This window comes from Podarcis muralis, chromosome 13 (assembly GCF_964188315.1).
Source record: "Podarcis muralis chromosome 13, rPodMur119.hap1.1, whole genome shotgun sequence".
Lineage (NCBI taxonomy): Eukaryota > Metazoa > Chordata > Lepidosauria > Squamata > Lacertidae > Podarcis > Podarcis muralis.
The window spans coordinates 26,106,166-26,130,403 of NC_135667.1; the positions used below are offsets into that span (position 1 = coordinate 26,106,166).

Sequence of the window (24,238 nt, forward strand, 5' to 3'; positions counted from 1 at the left end):
TGTGTTAAGTACCTCTATCCCAGATGAATGAGGAATTGAAGTTTACGGAAGGTCCAATTTCTATTATTCGTTGGTCCTGGAAGAAAGCTGTACCTTTTCCATTCTTTTCCAATATTCATGATATTTGGCTCACTTAGGCTACATTTTCTTAGTTAGTTCCTTGTGTAATTTCTGCATCTGATGGTTTTACATTTCTCGTTTCAGCAACAAAAGGAAGTCTCCCCTTGACTGTTATTTATTCTTGGGGAAAATAGGTGGCCTTGTAATAATTTATTAGCAGTGGTTTCAGAGAGATTGCCAATTATTAGTTATGAACTCCAGTGAGAGTTCAGGCAAACAAAATGAACTTAGAATGAAATAACATGGGGATGTTGCATCATTAAAGGAAATCCCTGAAGATGGTCCTTTGGGCCAATTCACCTAATGTGGGTACACTACTTCATTTCTCACCATTTGATTGGGGATTCCGAGCTGAATTGGTACACTAATTTCATTCTGAAACACTCTGTTTCAGTGGGATTCTGTCAGATTCTATAATGACCCCACCAGTATATTTTGAGTATAGACATGTTCTTAAAAAGTTTAAGGTTGGAAGATTTTCAACTTCTCTGCCATTTTGTTCAAACTTCATGTGTATTAGGAAGGGAAAAACAAAAAATGAAGATAGAAAAAGAAAGAAACAATTGGATTGAAATTGAAAATCAAGTTTTGTACAGGGAAAGGAATAGGAATTTGTGTATTGGACATCCTGCAAACCAGGGATGGGGAACCTGTGGATACCAGATGTTGATGGACTTCGACTAAGAGCAGCCCCATCAGCATGGTCAATGGTCTTGGATTATGGGAGTTGGAGTCCAACACCACCAAGAAAGCCACAGGTTCTTTATCTATTTTTCATGTTTGCTTTACATCAATACAAGAAGTGCTACAGAGGACATTGTATAACCACATAATTTAATAAATTCACTCATAATTTTTATTTTTTGCATGCATTCAGTTTTATTTATAAACATGAAGTAGACTGCCAATCCTGATTCACAAATTGCCCTTCCAACACTTTTGTAGTAGCCTTTCCAGGACTTCCTTTACATCCTTGTTTCTCAAACTGTATATAAGAGTATTACCTATAGAGGGAATGACTGTGTAGAGAACAGAAACAATTTTATTGAAATATCTCATGGATTCCCTGCTTATTGTGAACAGAAGAGGCTTCTCCTGCCTCTTTCACTATCAGTAGTTATGCATGCCTACATATGTAAAGCAGTTTTGTTGCCCTGTGCAGTTCAAGATTACAAGGTGTCTTCGGGTCATTATTTATTCCCTCCACTTCTAATTACAAGAACAACAAACACTTTTACAGAATCATATTTGGGGACACTTTGTGGCCTGTATTGGTGCCTGTGTACTATATTCTATTAAAAGTGACTGCCAATAAAAATTATATGGAGAAATGATCTAGGGAAATTCAAAGAACAAATTAGGGGTGCACTGTAATTTGTTAAATTTCATTTTTCTTACAAACTTATTTATTGATTTCTTATATATACCATATTGGCGCAAATATAAGCTGCACCCGAATATAAGTCGCACCTTTAAAATTCAAGGGGAGGGGGAGAGAGAGAGAGAGAAAGGCAATACCCCAAAATAGGCTGCTCCCTTAGAATTCTGCAGGCACTCACATCCGTTTCATTTTACCATATGTCTATTTCAGCAGAGATATTGTAAAAGCCAATTTTTGTAAGGTCCTGAATTTAACTTGCACTTTAACTTTTCATCGTCGGAATTTGGAAAAAAAGCGAGGCTTATAGGCAAGACGGGATGGGGATAACAAAAAGACGGTATATATAACAACAACAGCCGTAGCACATCTATTATCACTTCGACAGTAAACACTTATGGAGACAAATGACAGTACGTAGAATGTTGCTTCTTTTACACATTCACAAGCTTCTTAGCAATTGCTTTGCATGATACAATGCTACCAATATTATTTCTCAAGGCATTTTTGACTTCTTTGTTTCTCAGGCTGTATATAAATGGGTTGGCCAGAGGGGGCAAAACTAAATACAAGAGAGAGGAAATTTTTTGCATCTCTCCATTGCCTTCCCCCTTTGGTAACATATACACAATCATTAGTGAACCATAAAAGATCGAAACCACAATCAAGTGAGAGGAGCAGGTGGAAAAGGCCTTTTGCCTCCCTGTGGTGGAAGGGATTTTCAAGATGGCAACAATTATATATACATAAGATGTTAAAGTTAAAAGAAAAGGAGGGAGTGTGAATATAATAGCCACAATGAAACCCAACATTTCCATCAAGCTGGTGTCACTGCAAGAGAGCTTAAGGAGCGGGAAGTAGTCACAAAAGTAATGGTTAATTTCATTGGGGCCACAAAACGTTAACTGCAACATCAGACTGAGTAATATCAGGAAAGCTATAAATCCACTGATCCAAGATGCAACTGCTAATTGGATGCAAGTCCAGGTGTTCATGGTTGTAAAATAATGCAGTGGTTTACAGATTGCTAGGTACCTATCATAAGACATCACACAAAGTAAATAGCATTCTGCAGCAATCAAGGAACCACAGAGATACCACTGCATAAAACAGCTGGTGACAGAAAGTCTTCCATCTCCAGTGGAGAGAGACGAAAGCATCCGTGGAAATACATTGGAACTATAGCAAGCCTCCAAGAAGGAGAGGTTCCCCAGGAAGAAATACATCGGTGTATGAAGATGCTGATCAAAAACAATAAGGACAACAATGAGAGTGTTTCCAGCCATCATCACAACATAAATTACTAGAAATGTGAGGAAGAGAAGTGTCTGCACTTCGTAGAATTCCCCAAATCCCAGGAGGATGAATTCCTCAATCTTTGACTGGTTTTCCAACTTCATCTAATTGAGAAATGTCAGATCCTATTCAAAAAAGGAATAACAAAAAATAGAAATAATTGATGAGTCCATTGTCACATTAGTGCAAGAGGTTTGAGAGGTGATGTTGTTATACAAGTGGTAGAGCTTGTGTATTAGTGTCATTGAATATAGTGACCACAGTTTGTCTTTGGGTTGTGTAAGAACTCACCAGCTCAGGGCACTGATTTAGCTATTATGCTACACCATAGATACACTGACATGTTATATCATCAGGTAGTAAAAAAGCTAAAGTAAGATTTTTGTAGTGGAGAAAACATTAGCAAAAGGAATTTCACCTAACATATCTTCCTGTTCACTTTTCCATCATGATGATGCATATAATAATAATAATAATAATAATAATACCTCCTACCTCATATGCAGACATTTATTTAATCATTTATTAAAGGAAAATTTCTTTCAAAAAAATAACCAATTATATTTGGAAACCAAATGAGGTACTATTCTCTAACATTATTTCCTGCACTATTAATCCATGCCTCTACAATTCTAACATTTAGAAAACTTTTTTAAAATCCTAAATTGATATATAAGCAATTCACATCCAAACAAACAAACAAACAAAACCTATTGTTTTCTTCAGGTATCAGTCCTGCTCTTTTAATCATTTTGTTGATGTGTTTTCTTTTTTCTTTTTCTTTTTGGAGTGGTTGGGACCAATGATCAACAGGGTGAATATTACAAATAGGAGTAGAAAATAAAATAAAATCAGCATTGATAACTTGTGAAGTGGTGGAGTTCTTCAGTTCCTCTAAGTGTGCACAGAGATCAGAAATAAACCTCAAACTCCATTATTTCAAATGAATCACAGGCATTCCCCTTAATAGAATATTTCCTATTATGCCTATATTTTAGGTACGACCCATATTTTAAAGTCCAGTTCTTTATTTGAAATGAGCTCCTTGCTGGCTGCTCACCTCCCACTGCAAAAGCAAAGCTAGAAAAACAGAAATGGCAACATAGACACTGATGTCAAGAAAGTAATCTTGTTAACTAAGGCTGGGAAAGCTGTGGTCCACCAGATGCCCATCATCCCCACCAAGCATGGTCAATGGCCAGGAATATTACTATCTGTAGCCCAGAAGCATTTGAAAGGCTATGGGTGCTATGACAGACCAGATGCTGTTGCACTGCAACTCCCATCACCCTCAAACAACATAGTCAATGCTCAAGTATGATGAGCTGTAGTAGTTGAGAAACATTGGAAGGGTATCAGGTTTCCCATCCTTGTAGAAGAATTAGGAATGAGAGGGCAATTTGGTTCAGTTAGGATTTTAATGCCTAACTAATTCACACTTTAAAGAACAATAGGCAAACCAAAATGCAGCTGAACTTTGAAATCTGAGCTTCTTCCAATTTTGTAATTCAGTTCTCTAACCAAATATTATGTACAACATGTGGATATTTGGGATGAAAATGCATGTATAAGTGAAAATAACATTCAAAATGTCATAAAAATTGTTTTTTGTAATGTGTATATCAGTCAGAAATGAATACCTAAAAATGCCCTAAAATGGTCACAGATGTTTTTGACAACATATATATATAAAGCATACAAACCGATGCAGGAATGTGAAGAACCAGGAAAGTGATAGCTTCATTCATAATTAAGAGTAATAAACATTTACCTTTTGATGATATTTCTTGGCACTATTTTACTGATCCATGTTATCTGTTTATTGAGAATAGAAAAAGGCATTCTAAGTCTCTTCCTTCTCCTTGAGTCATCCAATATCACTGTCCTCTTGATTTGGGAATTTATGCATGCAGACAATGTGTACCAGTTTTGATGTCCTGTGTAGCACATCTTGTGTTGTACAAATATTAAGATGGCGAAACCCGTGCTTTTAAGCAAAATAAATCAGCTTTTACTGTCTCAGCCCCACCAGAACAGCAACACTCTTAGGGACATTTACTTTAAGTTCATACACTATTTAAAAATATTCTTCTCAAGGGAATATAGTCTATAATGACAAAATGTAACTCTCCCAGGATCCTGTTTTTATTATGAAGTGAACAGTCATCTGTGAAACAGAATCTTGCAAAGAACACAAAAATCTAACAATGTACAAGATAAGGGACAATTAGTCCCCAAAATCCTGAAAGAAGACTCAAGATATGAAATGGTCAAAAGGTTATATTTATTAAAAGATAACAAAATGGAAGATTTTCTATTCATATAAACCAAATTGATTCAATGAAACAAAGGGAATCTCAACAGTCAGGGGAAGTCTCAATTTATTTAGTTAGTTATTAAATATTATGCATCATTTGTTTATAAAAAGACCCTCAAAGTGGTTTACACATTTAATAAAACAATGAAAGTATCAATTAAAGGTGATTTCTGATAGAGAGAGATAATGTCAGGGAGTCTTGATAACAAAGGAGTGTAGTTAATTAAGAAGAAGATTTATTGCAAAAACAGAGTACACCGGAGCAGTGATCACAGCCGTCTGTCTATAAATCAAAGATGTCCCTTCTAAGAAGGGTGTTTCCGGTGAGACCAGAAACAGCTGAACTTCCTCTTGTGACCTATTCTGTCTTGAAGATCCCCCCCCATACATCTAGACCTTGGACTGAGGGGGTTAGCTCCCACCTCTTCCTCCTTCTCTGAAACAGTACTTCCGTGGTCCTTCCCGCTCTCTGAGCTGCTTTCGTTTCTAGCCCTGCATTTTGTTCTTCACTAGTGCTCTGGCAAGCTGCCAGCTGACTCTCTGCAACTCTGTTATCAGTTGACATTCCTAAGGGCAGGGCAGTTCGCTCTCTGCTGTAAGCATCCTGTCTTGCAGTTAACCCTCTCTCTTTCTGGCTACTTCCTACACTGGGAGCTGGTTGCAAACTTTCCCTGGGGGCTGGCTCATCCATGACAGATAATATCTGACATATGGCCAGTGTGAAATGAAATACACCCAAGAGTGATTGTATAGGGATCAGTGCCATGCTGCCACTTTTCAAACAGTTGCTGCTGCTGCTTACGAGGATGATGAAGGGTGGGGCAGGGAGTTGGCAGGGTCAGGGTTCCACAGCTGCACCAGAGGGAGTTCCAGATTGGCTCCTCGGATGCACTCACATAACTCCAACACCCTGCCATCCTTCAGCATCACAGCAAGTGACAGCAATGCATTACTCTAAACACACAATATGCAGCTGGAAATAAAACATTTTAACTGTGTTGTAAAGTGCATTATACAAATGTGACACTAGATGACGATGGTGAGCTATGGGAAATTCAGTATTTTGTTTTCAAAACTTTTTTTTTTAAAAAAAAGCATTTTCACAGTGTTTTTTATATGTGTCTAGATTCTACCTTGTATACACCTGCATCTCTAGTATGCTTTCCTCTAGTACGGTCCAAAAACAATACTGGAAAGTCAACATTCGGTACTCATTAATGACACTTTCTTATCAGATCTCTATGAAATGTAGACTTCTAAAGCTATTTTCACTCTTCTCTCATATATCTTGAATTTCTGACCAATCCCACCCACCAGTTTTTGTAGTTCCTGAGGATGCCAGCTAAAATCTAAATTCAGACATCAATAACTTGTGCTAGAGGTGTGTATGATTGTCATTGTATGATTTTGTATGATTGCCATTGAATATTGATTGGTGACTTTGCTCAAGACAAGACGCAATTCTCCAAGTTCCTTTATTTTCATTTGCTTTCAGGGATGAATGCTGTACTCATGCTTGAGTACCCATCATTTTGGGGTAGCAGGGGCTAGAATCCATCAACGTCTGTATGTGTGTGTTCCATAACCCTGAAGAAGATGATGCTAACCAAGTGCTAATATGATCTGTATCTTGGTTGAAAGGCGACTAGGTAAGAGCAGGAAATGAAAGGTCATAAAGCTAGCTTCCTCAAAATGTTATACAAAACATTTTCATGATTTGGAAATAACACCTTGATTGCATCTCCCAATTATTGTCCAAAACAGTAAGCTAAAGATCACCTAATGAGATCGTCTAAATCATCTAAAACTATTTTTGAATTGCTATTTCAAAATTTCCCCCCTGAGATGTCCAATTAAATATAATTTCTAGAAGATTTACAAACTGAGGCATCTAGTAATATCTGGAGACAGATTCCATGTTTGCATGTTGTAGGATAAATAACGCACTGGGCGAAATGGTGTCCATTTCATTTTTCACGCATCATACAATAAGCTCATGAAGACAGAGGGCTGAGGCACACCATCCATGAAAATATAAGGAAACATTATTTTTTAAAAAATGGAATCTGGATCTTTTAAAAAATCAAACTGAACAGGAGCTCTGGATATGCTTTTCATCACATAAAGGTACAAACAAAATGCAACTAGATATATATTTTTTAAAAATGAACTTCTGCTACAGAAGGTTAGAGTTCTGTTCAAGTCCCATTCAAGTGCATCTGAAAGGAGGTTTGTTTGTTTGTTGTTGTTTTTTAAAAAAACAGCAACAAACCAACAACAACCACCAAAAATCACAATCATAGAGCTATATCCCATGGTGCAAGAACAGAATAGATCTTTACCTTCTCCTCTTCCTTTTCACTCCTCCAGATGTTTGGGAAGCCTACAAAACACTCTGGACTATCATTGTGAAAGCTGCCTTCCTTTTTCCGCCATTATCTTTCTGTATTCTCATTGTCTAGTTAATACATATTTTGTTTGCTCTTTCAGAAAGACTATGACTACTTTTATAACCAAAATGAAGGCAACCTGTTCTTTGATAGATTGCAGCTCCCAATTATATACTCACTTACCCTATTAAAAATTATGGAGATTACTTCTCCACAGATATGTAAAGAATGGCATTGCAATTGACACGTTGTAGGAAGCATGTTTTGTTTTTGTTTTTTGACATTCGACATTCATTATTAACTTAGTGCAGGTTATCTCATTTCATCTTTCCCTACTTTTTGAGTACTTGTGGGTCTGGAAGACCATTTTCATCCAACAAATAAAGTATTCATGAGATAATATGCAATGGCTGAAGAATTAGAGATAATATGTGTGAGTCTTCTTATCAGTCATTAAAATTGTTTCTCAAACATTAGGCATGAAGGTTCCTTCTATATGGGGAGGGTGATATCACCAACCACCTGTGGAATCATGCAGCGCATCTTCATTGTTTGCAAAGAAATAACCAGTCAGCACTATAACTCCTGACCTAATTTGTGGGGACTAAGTCCAGGTGTCCAGTTTTTGTTTACTCCTTAAAACTTATTGTATTCTGTTAGAGTTGCTGCTGATGGCGATTGCATGTACAAGTGAAATAATATAAAAGAGAGGACTTGCTCATGTGGAAGAACTGAATGGAGATAAAGATTCATAAATAATTCTAGACAATGCCACTGAGACCAAATAATCTTTTTCAGATGGTAAGCAAATTGAATTGCATAATTTACATCAGTGCATTAAAAAAAACTTAAATGCATCAATAACATTTATTATTAATTTACTAAAGGAGCTCTACATTACATTTGTTATTAAATGAATTCCTGATTTCAACTCTATTTTTATTCAAGCCATGGCTTGGGGTGTTAAGTTTTTTAACATCTGCCAAGACGCTGCCTTTAACACCCACTTCTTGCAGAAACATAAGCAGGTGATAATGGTTATCTTAATGTCTCAAAAAGGTTCACCTATTGATTCCTGCTAACCAAACTGCTTCTGAAGGTGAGGTCAGGTTTTCAGAATTGTCAATAAAAATAGTTTTGAAGCTGTAGTGATGTGGAAATGTGGGGCTGGCAAGGAGCGTGCAGCAAATGAATTACATTGCAAATGTGCTGAATTTCTGAAAACTTGGCTATTTGTAATAGAGTAACAGTGTTGATTGCTTTATTCTACTGTAGCACCCAAATCCTCTTTATGAATGGAATCATAAGGCAAAGGAAACGAAATGAATGGAAGTGCCTGTAAGAGAAAATCAAACTCATGTCACTCAGTTTATCCTTCTGGGATTCCGAGAGCTGAAGAATCTGCAGGTCCTTCTGTTTCTGGGATTCCTTGCAATCTACATTGTCACCATGGCAGGGAATCTTCTCATTCTTGTGCTTGTAGTCAGTGATCAACACCTTCACACCCCCATGTACTTTTTCCTTGGAAACCTATCTTGTTTAGAGATCTGCTACAGCTCAACACTCATACCTGTATTGCTTACCACTCTCTTGTGGGATGGAAAGGTCATTTCATTTGAGAGCTGCTTCCTGCAGTTATTTTTCTTTGGCTACTGTTTGGGTGCAGAATGTTATTTGCTTTCTGTGATGTCCTATGACAGGTATTTAGCAATATGTAAGCCACTGCATTATGCAACAGCTATGAACACCAGGAAGTGTGTCCAATTAGCAGCTGTGTCCTGGACAAATGGTGCCATAGGCATTTCCATAATCATGGCTGCTATGCTGCAGCTTACATACTGTGGCCCCAATGAAATCGATCATTACTTCTGTGATTCCGTTCCACTTAAAAAACTTTCATGCAGTGACACAAATTTGGTAGAGCATGTCAATTTAACATTGCTGTTTATATACACTATGCCTCCATTTCTACTGACTCTAGCATCCTACGTATGCATTATAAGGGCAATCCTAAGAATCTCATCAACCACTGGAAGGCAAAAGGCCTTCTCCACATGTTCTTCTCACCTCATTGTTGTTTCAACTTACTATGGCTCTTTAACAGCTGTATATCTCTTACCAAAGTCCTCTTCAATTAACAAGGCCTTTTCTCTTTTGTATACAATTCTTCCTCCTCTAGTAAACCCCCTCATATATAGCCTGAGAAATAAAGAGGTGAAGAGGGCCTTCAGAAAGGCAAAAAATAGGATAGCAAATTTCAAAATATTTCAAAATGTGCTAGCTAACTTAGTTAGCATTAAAGATTAGTGGGGGGAGGAATAGGAAGACCAGGGACGGAGTTGATCAATACTGCCCTGCACCTGTAACCTGATCTGGGCACAACTTGCCGCACCCAAATCTCAACCAAATCAGTTTTTTGGGGCGGAGCTAATGTGTAATTAGGGCTTCTTAAACCCCTGACTAAACATACAGTCAGGAGGGACATGGAAGAAGGAGATGTTGATTCTCATCCACTGCCACCTGACTGAGAACAGACCTGATTTGGTCCAAGCCTGGATCTCTCAAAATTTACCTGATTCAGTTCAAGATTCAGTCTTTGGGTCAATCTGGCACAAAGTCCTAGTGATTAGATTCAAATGAATCTGTGTGAATTGCATTGATGTTTGGTGACATGCGGGTCCTTTTGTACTAAGAAGAGGGTAGAATGAGGGTGGATGGAACGGAGTGGGGCATGCATATACGTGCTCTGCTGATATGGGGTGGGGGTGGGAACAGAACCCCCATGTGAAATTATATATATATATTCTCCTTCCCACTACTTTGATGGTGGTTTTGTTCCAAATGGAGATTTATAATGCCACTTACCACAACACTCTTCAGATCAATGGACTAGCTGCTGTAACTTCAGTCCAGATACAACTTCTTCCCTTTTCTAACTCCAGAAGGAATAGCTTGGAATGGCTGTAGAATGTTCTTCACAGGGAAATACATACCATCATGCTCATTTTTTAGGTGCCAGGCTAAGACCTTTTCATTTGCTAACTAAGCTAGCCTCTGTGGTATTGCTAACCTTTTAGTGTGTATGTGGTTGCGAGGGGAAGTTGGTTTTGCCATTATTGTGTTACTAGATTATCATTGCATTAAAAATATTCCTACCAATGGATGTTTATAAATAAGAAGAAGGAGAAGAAAATAAGAAGAGTCCGGCTGGATCAAACCAAAGGCCCACTGAGTCCAGAATTCTGTTGTGGATATCAGATCCCTGAATTATACTCTCAATAATCAGGGAACAGAAGACTCTGTCTTAAATTACATACCTCCACCTCTGTGTATCAATTCTGTATTAAAGATATTAAAGAAACATAGAAAACATAGCTGGTGATGTTTCATTACAGATCTCCATTAGTCAATCATCATTTTTTTGGGAAAAGATGAGTCTCCAATAGGCATACTTCATTTTAAGCGAACATCCATCACAAGACATGTTCTGCAACTTTTATATTTGGACGATGTGGTGGTACTTCCACACTTGCAGATAGAATTAAATCGCTTATTGCTACACTTTTTGGAGTATTGAAAGTGCACACTAAATTCCGAGAAGTCAACAATCATGGTCTTTGCAAAGTCATGGAGAGTGCATAAGTGAGTGATAAGGGGAAACATCATTGAACAAGTTAAGTGGTTTAAATATGTAGGCATTTATTTTCATTATAAGGCTGGCTGGGTCACAGAATTTGCTATTAATGCTGCTAAAAGTAATGTGCCAGTGATCACTCATTTCTGTTATTCCAAAGGGAACCAGTATGTTCTGGCAGCCCAGTGGATGTGCAATGCTAAGCACACAACTGCTATATGACATCCCAGTTTGTACAGTATATATCTATATCCTGATATACAACAACATAACAGCCTTATACCTCTAAGCAAAAGAGGGTGGAATGTTTTCAATTTACATGCCTTGTCTCCTGATTTCTTGAATTAGGATATATATAATGGTTCTATGGGGAAATGTTTACATAATTAAGTGGAATCCTAACTATGCCTACTCAAAATTCATAAGGACTTAGTTCTGTATAGATATGGTTAGAATTGTAGCCTAAATAGCTGGTAATTTCCCCGACCATTCATTCAGTTTTATTTATAAGAGAGGAGTTCTATTAAATTTTGAATTTCTGCTGCATGCATTTCACTTTCAAAATCTTCCCAGCAGCCTTTCCCATTGCATCCTTTACATCTTTATTCCTCAGGCTATATATGAGGGGGGTTAAGTAAAGGGGGCAGGACTTTGTACAAAAGAGAAAATATTTTATTGAAATATCTCACTGTGTCAGTTTTTGGTATCAGATAGATGATAAATATGGCCCCATAGAATATAGAGACAACAATCAGGTGGAAAAAGCCTTTTGTCTCCCAGTGGTGGAAGGGATCCTCAGGATGGCAGCAATAATATAGATATAGGAGACCAAGGTTGAAACAAAAGGAGGGGATGTGATTATAAATGCCACAGCAAAGGTGACAAGTTTCACAAGAAATGTATCACTGCAGGATAGTTTTACCAATGGCAGAGCTTCACAAAAGAAATGATCTATTTCATTGTTTCTTAGGTCATTAGGGTAATTCTGGCGTTTCCATGCACTCTGGTTTCCGTCACAGTGTTCTGTTGTGCCAGAAGTGGTTTAGTCATGCTGGCCACATGACCTGGAAAGCTATCTGTGGAGAAATGCCAGCTCCCTCAGCCCGAAAGCGAGATGAGCGCTGCACCCCATAGTTGCTTTTGACTGGACTTAACTGTCCAGGGGTCCTTTACATTTTTTTACCTTTCTGACATTTGTGTTCAGAAATATCTATGGAAATTGGATGACTGCTTCTGTACATCCTCATCATAGAAACATAATCAAATATCACAAATAAATGTACCAACAGAACAGGGCTTACAGAACAGGATGGCTAACAAGTATTTACAGCTTAATATTTTCGCCTTCTTTTTTTTTGTATACACTTTCATATTTCATATGAGTTAGGGATGAGTGGAAAATATGCTTCTGAGAGCAACTCTGACTTCCTTGTTCCTCAAACTGTAAATAAGAGGATTGAACAAAGGTGGCAGGACAGTGTACAAGAGTGAAAGGCTTTTGTCTGTGTCATGGAAATGGCTTTTAGGTTTCAAATACACAGTTATTCCAGAGCCATAAAACAACATCACTACCATGAGATGTGAGGAGCATGTTGAGAAGGCCTTTTGCCTCCCTTCCACAGATGACATCTTGAAAATGGTGGAGGCAATGCACATGTATGACATGAAGATCAATGCAAAGGGTATTAGTCCAAGTAAAGCTACCTCTACCAGAGCCATCTTCTCATTTAAAGATGTATCTCCACATACAAGTTTGACCACAGCAGGGAAGTCACAGAAGAAGTGGTTAATTTCTTTGGAGTCACAGAAATAAGAGGTGAACACCAGGAAAGTCTGGCCGAGTTGCACTGGAATGGCAGCTAGCCACGAAGCTGCAACCAGCCCAAAACACACTCTACTGCTCATAATCAGGGTGTAATGCAGGGGCCGGCAAATGGCAACATAGCGGTCATATGCCATGGCAGCCAAGAGGAAGCACTCTGCTGCCCCTGTGATGAGGAAGCCACACATTTGAAAGGCACAACCAACAAATGAAATAGTTTTGTCCTTTGATAGGAGGTTTTCAAGCATCTTGGGAATAATGACTGATGTGCAGCAGATCTCTAGATAGGACAGGTTTCTGAGAAAGAAATACATGGGGCTGTGGAGTGCCTGGTTAGCCAGTGTGACAGCTATTATGAGGATGTTCCCAATCAGGGTCAAAACATAGATGCTTAGGAAAATGGAGAAGAACAAACCCTCCAGACCTGGCAGATCAGAGAATCCCAGTAGCAGGAAGCTATTCACCATGCTCTTGTTGACTCTCATTTGTAAATCTGAGAAAAACAGAAAAAGTCTTTATGATATCAATGTGAGAGACCCAGCATATTTCTAAAGAAATGGTTCCAGATAATCAACGGTCCTCTCCAGAGCGGATTTGCAAAGATATACAAGAGTTGCAGAAGGAATCAGCAAAAAAATTATATTCCTTTCCCTTCTGTTAGTGGCAGCATTTCAAGAACAAAATCTAGTTTATGGAATTCTGGATCTAACTGAATAAATTGCTAGGAATTTGGCAGTCTTGATTATTGTAACTGAGTCTATTAGTGTGGTTTTCTCTGATGACACTGATGGTGACGAGGGGCTCATTTTTGAAGGCTCTGATATTTGAGATTTGGAGGGAGATAGTGCATTACTAAATAATTAATTAATTAAATGTATATACCACCCTTCACCTGAGGATCATAGGGTACCTTACACTATAAAACAAGAAAATATATAACATAATAACAAACATAATAACTGCCTCCAGTTTAAAAAGCCATGGATTGTTTTAATTAGCCAAAGACTCAAGAGAAGAGAAATGTTTTCATCTAGCACCTAAAGATATGTAATGAAGGTGCCAGGTGAGTAGGAAAGGTAAGGGAGTTGGCTCTGGTTGTATATATCAGAGCTGGGAAACCTACAGGCCTTCAGATACTGCTACTCCCCTCTGCCCTGATGCTTTGCCATGCTGACTTGGAATTATGGGAGTTCGAGTACAACATGATCTGGAGGCCCACAGGTTCCACAACTCTGGCATATATAAACTAAACAGACATTACACAGACCACAAGTTTCCAGTACTCTCTCTTTGGAAACCTGAAAGTTTAAAAGATTCATTGTTGTATAACAAAGGAAGAAGTTTTTGAATACTGGAAGAGGAAATCAATGTTCCTTTTCTTCCTTCCAGAAAGAACCCTGTATAGTGAGCTATGCATGGTTTATAACTTCATTGAGAACTACCGACCCCAACTCTAAGCCATGATACTATGTTTTTGCTCAAGCAGACCAATTGCCCCATTCCACCTCCCAATAACACCCTCAGTATTCCAGACAACTTAGAAACTGAGCATAGGTCCTTGTTGGGTTATTATTTAAACCTTTCCCCCTTTTGATTTAGACACTAATATATGTGTGCCTATATGGTAGCTCGTAGAAGTATGAAAGCATTGGCTTCTGTTTACTGTGACCTTATTTTGAAACTGATAAGTACAGGGCCACCGGTATTTGGTATTAGAAGAACACAATTGTTCCTAATATTTTCTAATATACCACATAATATTCATAGATATTTTTTACATGGAGTGTGAACAAAAGAATGTGTTAAGTACCTCTATCCCAGATGAATGAGGAAGTGGAAGTTTACGGAAGGTCCAATTTCTATTATTCGTTGGTCCTGGAAGAAAGCTGTACCTTTTCCATTCTTTTCCAATATTCATGATATTTGGCTCACTTAGGCTACATTTTCTTAGTTAGTTCCTTGTGTAATTTCTGCATCTGATGGTTTTACATTTCTCGTTTCAGCAACAAAAGGAAGTCTCCCCTTGACTGTTATTTATTCTTGGGGAAAATAGGTGGCCTTGTAATAATTTATTAGCAGTGGTTTCAGAGAGATTGCCAATTATTAGTTATGAACTCCAGTGAGAGTTCAGGCAAACAAAATGAACTTAGAATGAAATAACATGGGGATGTTGCATCATTAAAGGAAATCCCTGAAGATGGTCCTTTGGGCCAATTCACCTAATGTGGGTACACTACTTCATTTCTCACCATTTGATTGGGGATTCCGAGCTGAATTGGTACACTAATTTCATTCTGAAACACTCTGTTTCAGTGGGATTCTGTCAGATTCTATAATGACCCCACCAGTATATTTTGAGTATAGACATGTTCTTAAAAAGTTTAAGGTTGGAAGATTTTCAACTTCTCTGCCATTTTGTTCAAACGTCATGTGTATTAGGAAGGGAAAAACCAAAAAATGAAGATAGAAAAAGAAATAAACAATTGGATTGAAATTGAAAATCAAGTTTTGTACAGGGAAAGGAATAGGAATTTGTGTATTGGACATCCTGCAAACCAGGGATGGGGAACCTGTGGATACCAGATGTTGATGGACTTCAACTTGGAGCTGCCCCATCAGCATGGTCAATGGTCATGGATTATGGGAGTTGGAGTCCAACAACACCAAGAAAACCACAGGTTCTTTATCCTTCCTGTATACCACACTTGATTGAGATATTTATACTGTGGCATTGTACTATTTTTTCTGTTTGCTATACATCAATACAAGAAGTGCTACGGAGGACATTGTATAACCACACATTTAAAAAATCACTCATAATTTTTATTTTTTGCATGCATTCAGTTTTATTTATAATTATGGAGAAGACCGCCAATCCTGATTCTACTAAGGCAGGCTTCCTCCACCTCGGCCCTCCAGATGTTTTTGGCCCACAACTCCCATAATCCCTAGCTTGCAGGACCAGTGGTCAGGGATGATGGGAATTGTAGTCTCAAAACATCTGGAGCGCCGAGGTTGAGGAAGCTTGTACTAAGGTCACATACCAGATACACTCTTGTAAATGTGCATATTCTCAAGCTCCACATACAAACCTCACTGAAAATGTGCATATGCCCATGCCCTACTGCCAAGCTCTGGATCCTCCTAGCCCTGAAGTTTATCCTCCTGATATCACTGCCTCTTCACCTACCATCTCTGCGTGAGTAATGAGAGAGCATGGAGAAATACAGTAACCTTCACAAGCATTATCCCCTCTCCCTTTAAAAGTTGTGGTGCCTGTTGGTCCCAGAGGAAGAAGCAATCCAAAGGGTAGTGAAAACAGTGAAATAGGAAGGGGATGAATTCTTGAAAGGAACCTTAGCAGAAACTTCTTACCAAAATACCCATAAAGCCTGGAACCGATGTTGTTTGGAAAAGGCTTTGGATAACTATTTAGCTTTGAACCCCTAATTCAGAAAATGGCCTTCTAAAATCTTCCCCGTGGCCTTCCTGAAAGATTCCTTCACATCCTTGTTTCTCAGGCTATATACAAGGGGGTTAATTAAAGGGGGAAGGACTGTATAAAAAAGAGAAAATATTTTGCTAACGTTTCTCATTGCTTCAGTTTTTGGTATCACATATACAATGATTAATGCCCCATAGAACATGGAAACGACAATCACATGAGAAGAACAGGTGGAAAAGGCCTTCTGCTTCCCAGTGGTGGATGGGATTTTTAAAATGGCAGCAATAATATATATGTAGGAGATCACGGTCAAAAGAAAAGGGGGGAAACTGAACAAGAAACCAAGGATTAGGATGAAATATTTCACAAGGCTGGTGTCACTGCATGAGATTTTAACCAATGAAAGAGATTCACAAAAGAAATGATCGATTTCATTGGAACCACAGTACCGTAGTTGCCATATCAAGACCAAGGTTATGGTGATCGCCACAATGCTGTTGATCCAAGAGCAACTGGCCAGCTGGATACAGAGTTTACCATTCATAAGAGTTGCATAATATAGGGGTTTGCATATGGCTAAGTAGCGGTCATAAGACATTACAGAAAGCAGATAACATTCTGTACCAATCAGGAAAGAAACAACAAAAAATTGTGTGTGACATCCTTTAACAGAGATGGTTTTGTCTCCTGTCAGAAGACTGGTCAGCATCCTGGGCAGGGTGGTTGAGCTGTAGGCTGCTTCCAAAAAAGACAAATTTCCCAGGAAGAAGTACATAGGTGTGTGCAGGTGATGATCAGTCACTATGAGAAAGACCATGAGGATATTGAAAGCAATTGTCAAAATGTAGATCCCCAGAAACACAAGGAACAGAAAGATGTGCAGATGAGGGAGATCTCCAAATCCCAGAAGGATGAACTCTGTGATTTCACTCAGGTTTCTCTGCATTGTCATCAAATGCTACATTCTGAAAGATAATTGGAAAGTCATATGAAAGTGATAGCCATTATACAATAGTTAAGTACCACTGAGTGAAGTAATGGAAGGGAGAAAGATTCCCTCAACCAAGTCTCTGAAAAAAAGTACACCTCTCCAGGGAAGACATGTGAACTAATGCTAGTGTACTGGAAGAAGCAATGATCACCATTGTCAAAGTAATGATTCTTCAAAATTAACTTTGTTGGACTGGTCATGTTGTGCTGATGCCTGATTATTATACGATATACGATACGATATACGATATCTTTATTGTCATTGTCCCTTGCGGAACAATGAAATTGAAAACTACATAAAACTACTACAAAACTACATAAAACTACTACAAAACTACATAAAACTACTACAAAACTACATAAAACATTCAAAAACCCCTAAAAACTCTAAAACCCCATTTTAAAATACACTATACTACTATTGTCTTCCAAAGCAACTACTCTACTCTGAACGTAAAAAGGTAGGCATGATGCTGGTGGTCAACAAAAGAGTTTGAACAGCTCTCTCAGGGCAAATCTTAAAAAAATAGTATAAACATTGACAACTGAGAAACACTGGCCTGCAAGCGCTCCAATTGAACAGTCTTTACCAAAGGTGTCATGTGTTTTGAAGACACTCGAACTCAGGACAAAAGGGAGAAAAGCACTAAGAGGAAGGCACACTTGGCAAACTCTCACCATTATCAACTCCCACCCAGAAACCTATGTCCCCACAGTGGAAGGACGTGCGGATCCAGAATTGTCCTCCATAGTCACTTACAAACTCACTTTTAAACACAACAAGGTTGTCCTATCTCCCCTCTGTTATTTATCTCGGTTCTGGAGGTTCTCTTGAACATGATCAGAGGGGACCGGTTGGTGGAAGGGATACAGGTCGGAGCCAAACAGTACAAACTAAAGGCATTTGCAGATGACCTGGTTTTAACATTACAGGAGCCAGAGTCTAGTACAAAAAGAGTTTTAGAATTGATTCATGAGTTTGGTCGGTTGGCGGGATTCAAATTAAATAAGCAGAAAACCAAGGTTTTGGGGGGGGGGAATGACAACTATGGAAACAGAGAGGTTTCAGAAGGAGACGGACTTAAACGTGGTTAAAAAGGTGAAATACCTAGAGGTTAACTTGTCTGCTAAAAATTTGAATTTATTTAAAGATAACTATGAAAAATGTTGGTCAGAAATTAAAAAGGATTTAGAAATTTGGACGAGATTGAAACTTTCCTTGTTGGGCCGAATAGCCGCTATAAAAATGAATGTGTTGCCAAAAATGTTGTTTTTGTTCCAGGCCCTACAGATCGTGGACAGAGTGGAATGCTTTGGAAAGTGGCAGAAAGATATTTCTGAGTTTGTCTGGCAGGGCAAAAAGCCCAGAATAAAATTTAAAATATTAACTGATGCAAAGGAAAGAGGGGGGTTTGCCCTGCCGGACTTAAGGTTATATTATGAAGCTGCAGCTTTCTGCTGGATGAAGGATTGGTTACTTCTTGAGAACACTGATGTCCTGGATCTGGAAGGGTTTAACAATGCTTTTGGTTGGCATGCTTATTTGTGGTACGACAAGGTAAAGGTTCATAAAATGTTCAAGAACCACATTGTCAGGAAAGCATTATTTAATGTCTGGTCAAAATACAAGGACTTACTAGAAAACAAGACTCCAAGGTGGCTGTCACCTATGGAGGCCAAGGCTCGGAAAAGACTCAATATGGAGGCCGAATGGCCGAAATATTGGGAAATAATTGAAAAAGTTGGAGAAACTTGGAGATTGCAGAGTTTGGAGAAACTAAAGGATAAAGTGTGAGACTGGTTACACTATGCTCAGATTAAGGAGGTTTTCAATATGGATAAAAAGATAGGATTCCAGGTGGAAAAATCGAAACTAGAAACAGAATTGTTAGAACCTAAGACTAAGGTGCTTTCAAGAATGTATGACTTGCTGTTGAAATGGAACACACAAGATGAAACAGTCAAATCAGCTATGATAAAATGGGCACAGGATATTGGATATAATATCATGTTTGCTGAATGGGAAAGGTTATGGACCACCGGTGTGAAGTTTACGGCATGTAATGCTTTGAAAGAAAATATTATGAAAATGATATACAGGTGGTACATGACCCCAGTCAAGCTTGCAAAAATATATCATTTGCATGATAATAAATGTTGGAAGTGTAAGGAGACTGAAGGAACATTCTTTCACCTATGGTGGACCTGCCCGAGAGTGAAGGCCTTCTGGGAAATGATCTATAATGAGCTAAAAAAGGTATTTAAGTATACCTTTCCTAAGAAACCAGAGGCCTTTCTTCTGGGTATTGTCGACCAGAAGGTGTTAAAGAAGGATAGAACCTTTTTTATGTATGCAACAACAGCAGCAAGAATACTTATCGCAAAGTACTGGAAGACACAAGATCTGCCCACACTGGAAGAATGGCAAACGCAACTGATAGACTACATGGAGCTGGCCGAGATGACTGGCAGAATTCGAGACCTGGGAAAAGAAGAGGTGGAAGAGGACTGGAAGAAGTTTAAAGACTACCTACAAAGACTTTATAAATTGTTTGAATGTTAAGAAAGTGCATGAAAGGAAGGAATTTGGCATCAGTAGCCTAGATGAGAAATGTATGAGAATAAGTTGAACTATAAAGATGAGATTCGAAGTAATGTTATGCCTAAACTAAGTAATTTAATACTTGATGGAAACATTTAAAACTAGAGGCATAACACATTAGAAATTAGAATATAAGATCTGAAATAAGGTAATAAATTGCGGAACATAACTTATGTTCGGAGAACGCAGGAAAGGGAGACGTGAGGAAGTCCAGAGGGTTATGAAAAAATGTATGAAAGGCTGTGATTTTTTATCTTTTCTTCTTTATATTTTCGTTGTCTGTTATATGTTTGGTGACTTTCTTTTCTTAAAAAACGCAATAAAAATATTAAAAAAACAAAACAAAAACAAACTCACTTTTAAAACTGTGTCTGTGGAAGACAATCCTACTCGGCTACAGGTGATTGCCAAAGAAGAAGAAGAAGGAAGGAAGGAAGACCTAGTTGATTGTTAATACAGGCCACAACTTTACTGAGAAAACACAAGTAACACTGGTGCCTGACCAGTAAATGGGACACAGCATCACAAGTTTCCTCTCATTATACCATAATGTTAATTTATTGCTTTTATCTGAATGACTGCATTTTGAACAAGAAGGCAGCATGCTGAATTTAGTAGGGGTACTCAGTGGAAAAAATAGAGCAACTGTGGGCTAGCAGGCTGCTTGATAGAATCTTGGTTTAATTTTGATGCAATGCTTTGTACAATTGAACAATGGAGGGAAAATATGGGAAATCTAGGAATGCTGAAGGATCATCCTTATCTACACTTCCTGAACTAATACATGGATCAGGACATACATAATCCTTTGGATTTCATATTTTTCTGAATTGTACAATATCATTTTCAGCTATGAAAATAAAGTCATAAAAATACCTGAAGGCATTAAAATTGGTATTTCCAGATAACATGTATTTTAAAATGCATATGTACGTTGTAATACGTATTTAAATCTATTTCATTTTTATTGTAAAAGAGGGTGGGGACTATGAAGGACCACACAGAAATAATCAACTTTGAAAATAAGACCATAGCATAAAGAATTCCAAAATCCTAAGAGAGAATTAAGTGAGGAAAAAAATCAGAAGTATATCATTAACTTAAATATAATTTGGTGGTCTTCTGAGTTTGGCTGTCTTGATGTTTGATATTGGTTTCATCTGGAAAAATTGATAGAGAAATGCACTTTAGTCAATTTGGGGATTATAGAGCTTTGTATATTGAGCAATGGCAGATAAGCACTGAGATGGAATATGCAGCTTCCATCTTGGCAGAAGTAAGGCGACTGGGAGACTTGAGTTCTGAGCTGGCTGATGGATTTAGTTTTTCTACTTGGGAACCTATTGTAGGAATAACTGTTGTTGCTGTCTTGGATATTTTGCTTGTATATATACAACCACAGCCAGTGTGGTGTAGTGGTTCGTAATCTGGGGAACCGGGTTCGCGTCTCCGCTCCTCCACATGCAGCTGCTGGGTGACCTTGGGCTAGTCACACTTCTCTGAAGTCTCTCAGCCCCACTTACCTCACAGAGTGTTTGTTGTGGGGGAGGAAGGGAAAGGAGAATGTTAGCCGCTTTGAGACTCCTTAAAGGGAGTGAAAGGCGGGATATCAAATCCAAACTCTTCTTCTTCTTCTAAACCAGCCTTTAGTGCCCATGACTAAATTAACCTATGGATTTCAGTGGGACCTAAGAGCCAACCCCAGAAGTCATCAGTGGTCTCCCAACCAAAGAAAACAGAGAACATTCAGTGCAGTCTCATACTTCTAACTACTGAATAAAGTGAGGAATTGAGAACCACACATTAATTGCAAATTTTAGTTCCTGCAGATGATCAGCACTGAATGCAAATACCTATATTGTGAAGGAATGAGGAGCTGAAGTTTGCATTGAGTGCAATTTCTGAGATGCTGTTCTTAGGAGCAAGTTGCATAGTCTGTTTTCTTCTATCTCCATCTTCACAGACTTGATTGGAAGTTTCTTTCTCCATAGCTGCTTTATTTATTTTAGCATCCCATGGCATGCTTCTCAGGGTTTATCAGAAAGAAGCAGTCTCTAGATGGTTGTTATATATTATTATAAATCAAAGGTAAACATACTGAGAGATAGGGACTAATTGTCAGAGAGGGAACATTAGCTTGAAATCTAGACCAAACTCACATGGGGATCTTGCATCCCTGGTGTCAGATGTGGGGCACTTTGGGGACTTCCATTCTTAGAAATGTTCTTTAATGAATACTCAGATTTTATCAAGGGAAAGAAAGCCCTAACTATTTTCCTTCTGCAGATGTTGATTTGGCCACTTAAATAGTAAGACTATTTGAGTGGGATTGGTGTTACTTTATTTTATTTTTTTTAGTTAGCCTTGTGTGGAATGTATTGAAGTACCTTTGTGGGGGTCAGGGTCAAGTCTGTGCAGGTCAAGTCTGTGTCCAGGGCAGGTGTCTACCAGCTCCAACTGATTCACAGGATGAGACCCTACTTACCCGCAGACTGTCTCGCCAGAGTGGTATATTCTCTAGTTATCTCCCACTTGGACTACTGCAATGTGCTCTACATGGGGCTACCTTTGAAGGTGACCCGGAAGCTACAACTAATCCAGAATGCTGCAGCTAGACTGGTGACTGGGAGTGGCCACCGAGACAATATAATACTGTTCCTGAAAGACCTACATTGGCTCCCAGTACATTTTCGAGCACAATTCAAAGTGTTAGCACTTTTAAAACCCCAAGGGGCCTTGGCCCAGTATACGTGAAGGAGCTTCTCCACCCCCATCGTTCACAATGAGGTCCAGCTGCAAGGGTCTTCTGGCAGTTCCCTCACTGTGAGAAGTGAGGTTACAGGGAAACAGGCAGAGGATCTTCTGGGTAGTGGCTCCTGCCCTGTGGAACGCCCTCCCCTCAAATGTCATGGAAATAAAAAACTATATGGTTCTTAGAAGACATCTGAAGGGAACCCTGTACAATGATTTTTTTTAATGGAATAATAATAATAATTTATTATTTATACCCTGTACATCTAGCTGGGTTTCACCAGCAACTCTGGCCGGCTCCCAATAGAATATTAAGAACATGATAAAACATCAAACACTATAAACTTCCCTAATGTCTAATGTTTTACAACTTATTATGTGCTGTAAGCTGCCCAGACTGGCTGAGGAAACCCAGCAGATGGGTAGGGTATAAATAATAAAATTGTTATTCTTATGTTCGTGGACAAATGCCGGCTTCCTCAGCCAGAAAGCGAGATGAGTGCCAAAACCCCATAGTCACATTTGACTAGACTTAACTGTTCAGAGGTCCTTTACCTTTCTTTTTTTTTAACCTTTTTTACTCATGCAATTAGGAATCCTGAAATTTATGCTGTTAAGACTCCTAATCATGTGAAAGGACCCCTGTGCACATACAGTTGCACATTTGCAGATTCATTGTAGTCCTCCAAATGAAGTCACATAATTCAGTCTCCACCTCTCCAGAATGATACTGATTGGTGAGCGAAAATCGGCTACTGACCATAGTTTCTTACAGCAGATGACCGTTGTGAAACAAATGAGAAGGAAATGATCTTATAATGTAAATAAGGCAAACGGAATTGAAAATGGTATTTCAAAGTGGAAGTCATGGAACAACTTTTATAACTTATTCAAATAACTTTTATTGCTGGAAAATGAAACAAAAGTTTGTGTAATGGAGAACAGAATGTAAACTTTATTAGAAACCCCCCAAGTTCCTGCATGATCCTGTTCCTAAGGGGCACAAAGAAGTCTGAGATATGCCTCTGAAATCAGTCTGCACATACTATAGACAGATTATATCTGTGGGCGGAAAATGGTGAGAGTAAGAGAGACTGGATATTTTCCACTATTTTTTAAATGCTTAATCAGAAATGTTTTGGGAAATGAAAGGAAATTCACCTCTTTTAGAAAAATTATTTTATATTATTTTCTTCTTCATTTGAACAGTGGGGTGTGTAAGAACCACTAGACCCATCCACGTTTCCATCTCTTTCTTGATTTCATATTGTTTCATTAAGAAATTTCAGCTATGTTGATGACAGGAAAATTCCCTTGGAGTACAACTCATGATTGGGGGCTCCTTTCATGAACAGATTGGTGTTCATGGAATAGTACATATAGCAAAATAAGGGTGGCAATTTCAGCTCTGTTTCACAGGTCACAAATCAGCCTCTAACGTCACATACCAGCATGCAAATGTAACACATATGCACATACTCTTGTAGATGTGC

At 38.4% G+C, this 24,238-nt stretch overlaps 4 protein-coding genes across 4 annotated transcripts; 1 reads left to right on the forward strand and 3 right to left on the reverse strand.

Annotated features, from left to right (window-relative positions):
* Window positions 1-1,932: 1,932 nt before the first annotated feature.
* Window positions 1,933-2,898, reverse strand: LOC114582890 (olfactory receptor 6C4-like). The gene has a single exon (XM_077918270.1). The coding sequence runs from the start codon at window positions 2,896-2,898 to the stop codon at window positions 1,933-1,935; it is 966 nt and encodes a 321-aa protein (XP_077774396.1).
* A 5,929-nt stretch (window positions 2,899-8,827) lies between these two features.
* Window positions 8,828-9,808, forward strand: LOC114582181 (olfactory receptor 10A7-like). Its single transcript, XM_028702979.2, has one exon. The coding sequence runs from the start codon at window positions 8,828-8,830 to the stop codon at window positions 9,806-9,808; it is 981 nt and encodes a 326-aa protein (XP_028558812.2).
* A 2,710-nt stretch (window positions 9,809-12,518) lies between these two features.
* Window positions 12,519-13,442, reverse strand: LOC114582180 (olfactory receptor 10C1-like). The gene has a single exon (XM_028702978.2). It carries the CDS (start codon window positions 13,440-13,442, stop codon window positions 12,519-12,521), a length of 924 nt encoding a protein of 307 aa, XP_028558811.2.
* A 2,961-nt stretch (window positions 13,443-16,403) lies between these two features.
* On the reverse strand, window positions 16,404-17,348 carry LOC114582179 (olfactory receptor 2AP1-like). The gene has a single exon (XM_028702977.2). The coding sequence runs from the start codon at window positions 17,346-17,348 to the stop codon at window positions 16,404-16,406; it is 945 nt and encodes a 314-aa protein (XP_028558810.2).
* Between the last annotated feature and the right edge of the window lie 6,890 nt (window positions 17,349-24,238).

Excerpts from the sequence above, each read along its gene's own strand:
- LOC114582890 (XM_077918270.1), bottom strand. The coding sequence starts at position 2,898 with ATGAAGTTGGAAAACCAGTCAAAGATTGAGGAATTCATCCTCCTGGGA.
- LOC114582181 (XM_028702979.2), top strand. The coding sequence starts at position 8,828 with ATGGAAGTGCCTGTAAGAGAAAATCAAACTCATGTCACTCAGTTTATC.
- LOC114582180 (XM_028702978.2), bottom strand. The coding sequence starts at position 13,442 with ATGAGAGTCAACAAGAGCATGGTGAATAGCTTCCTGCTACTGGGATTC.
- LOC114582179 (XM_028702977.2), bottom strand. The coding sequence starts at position 17,348 with ATGCAGAGAAACCTGAGTGAAATCACAGAGTTCATCCTTCTGGGATTT.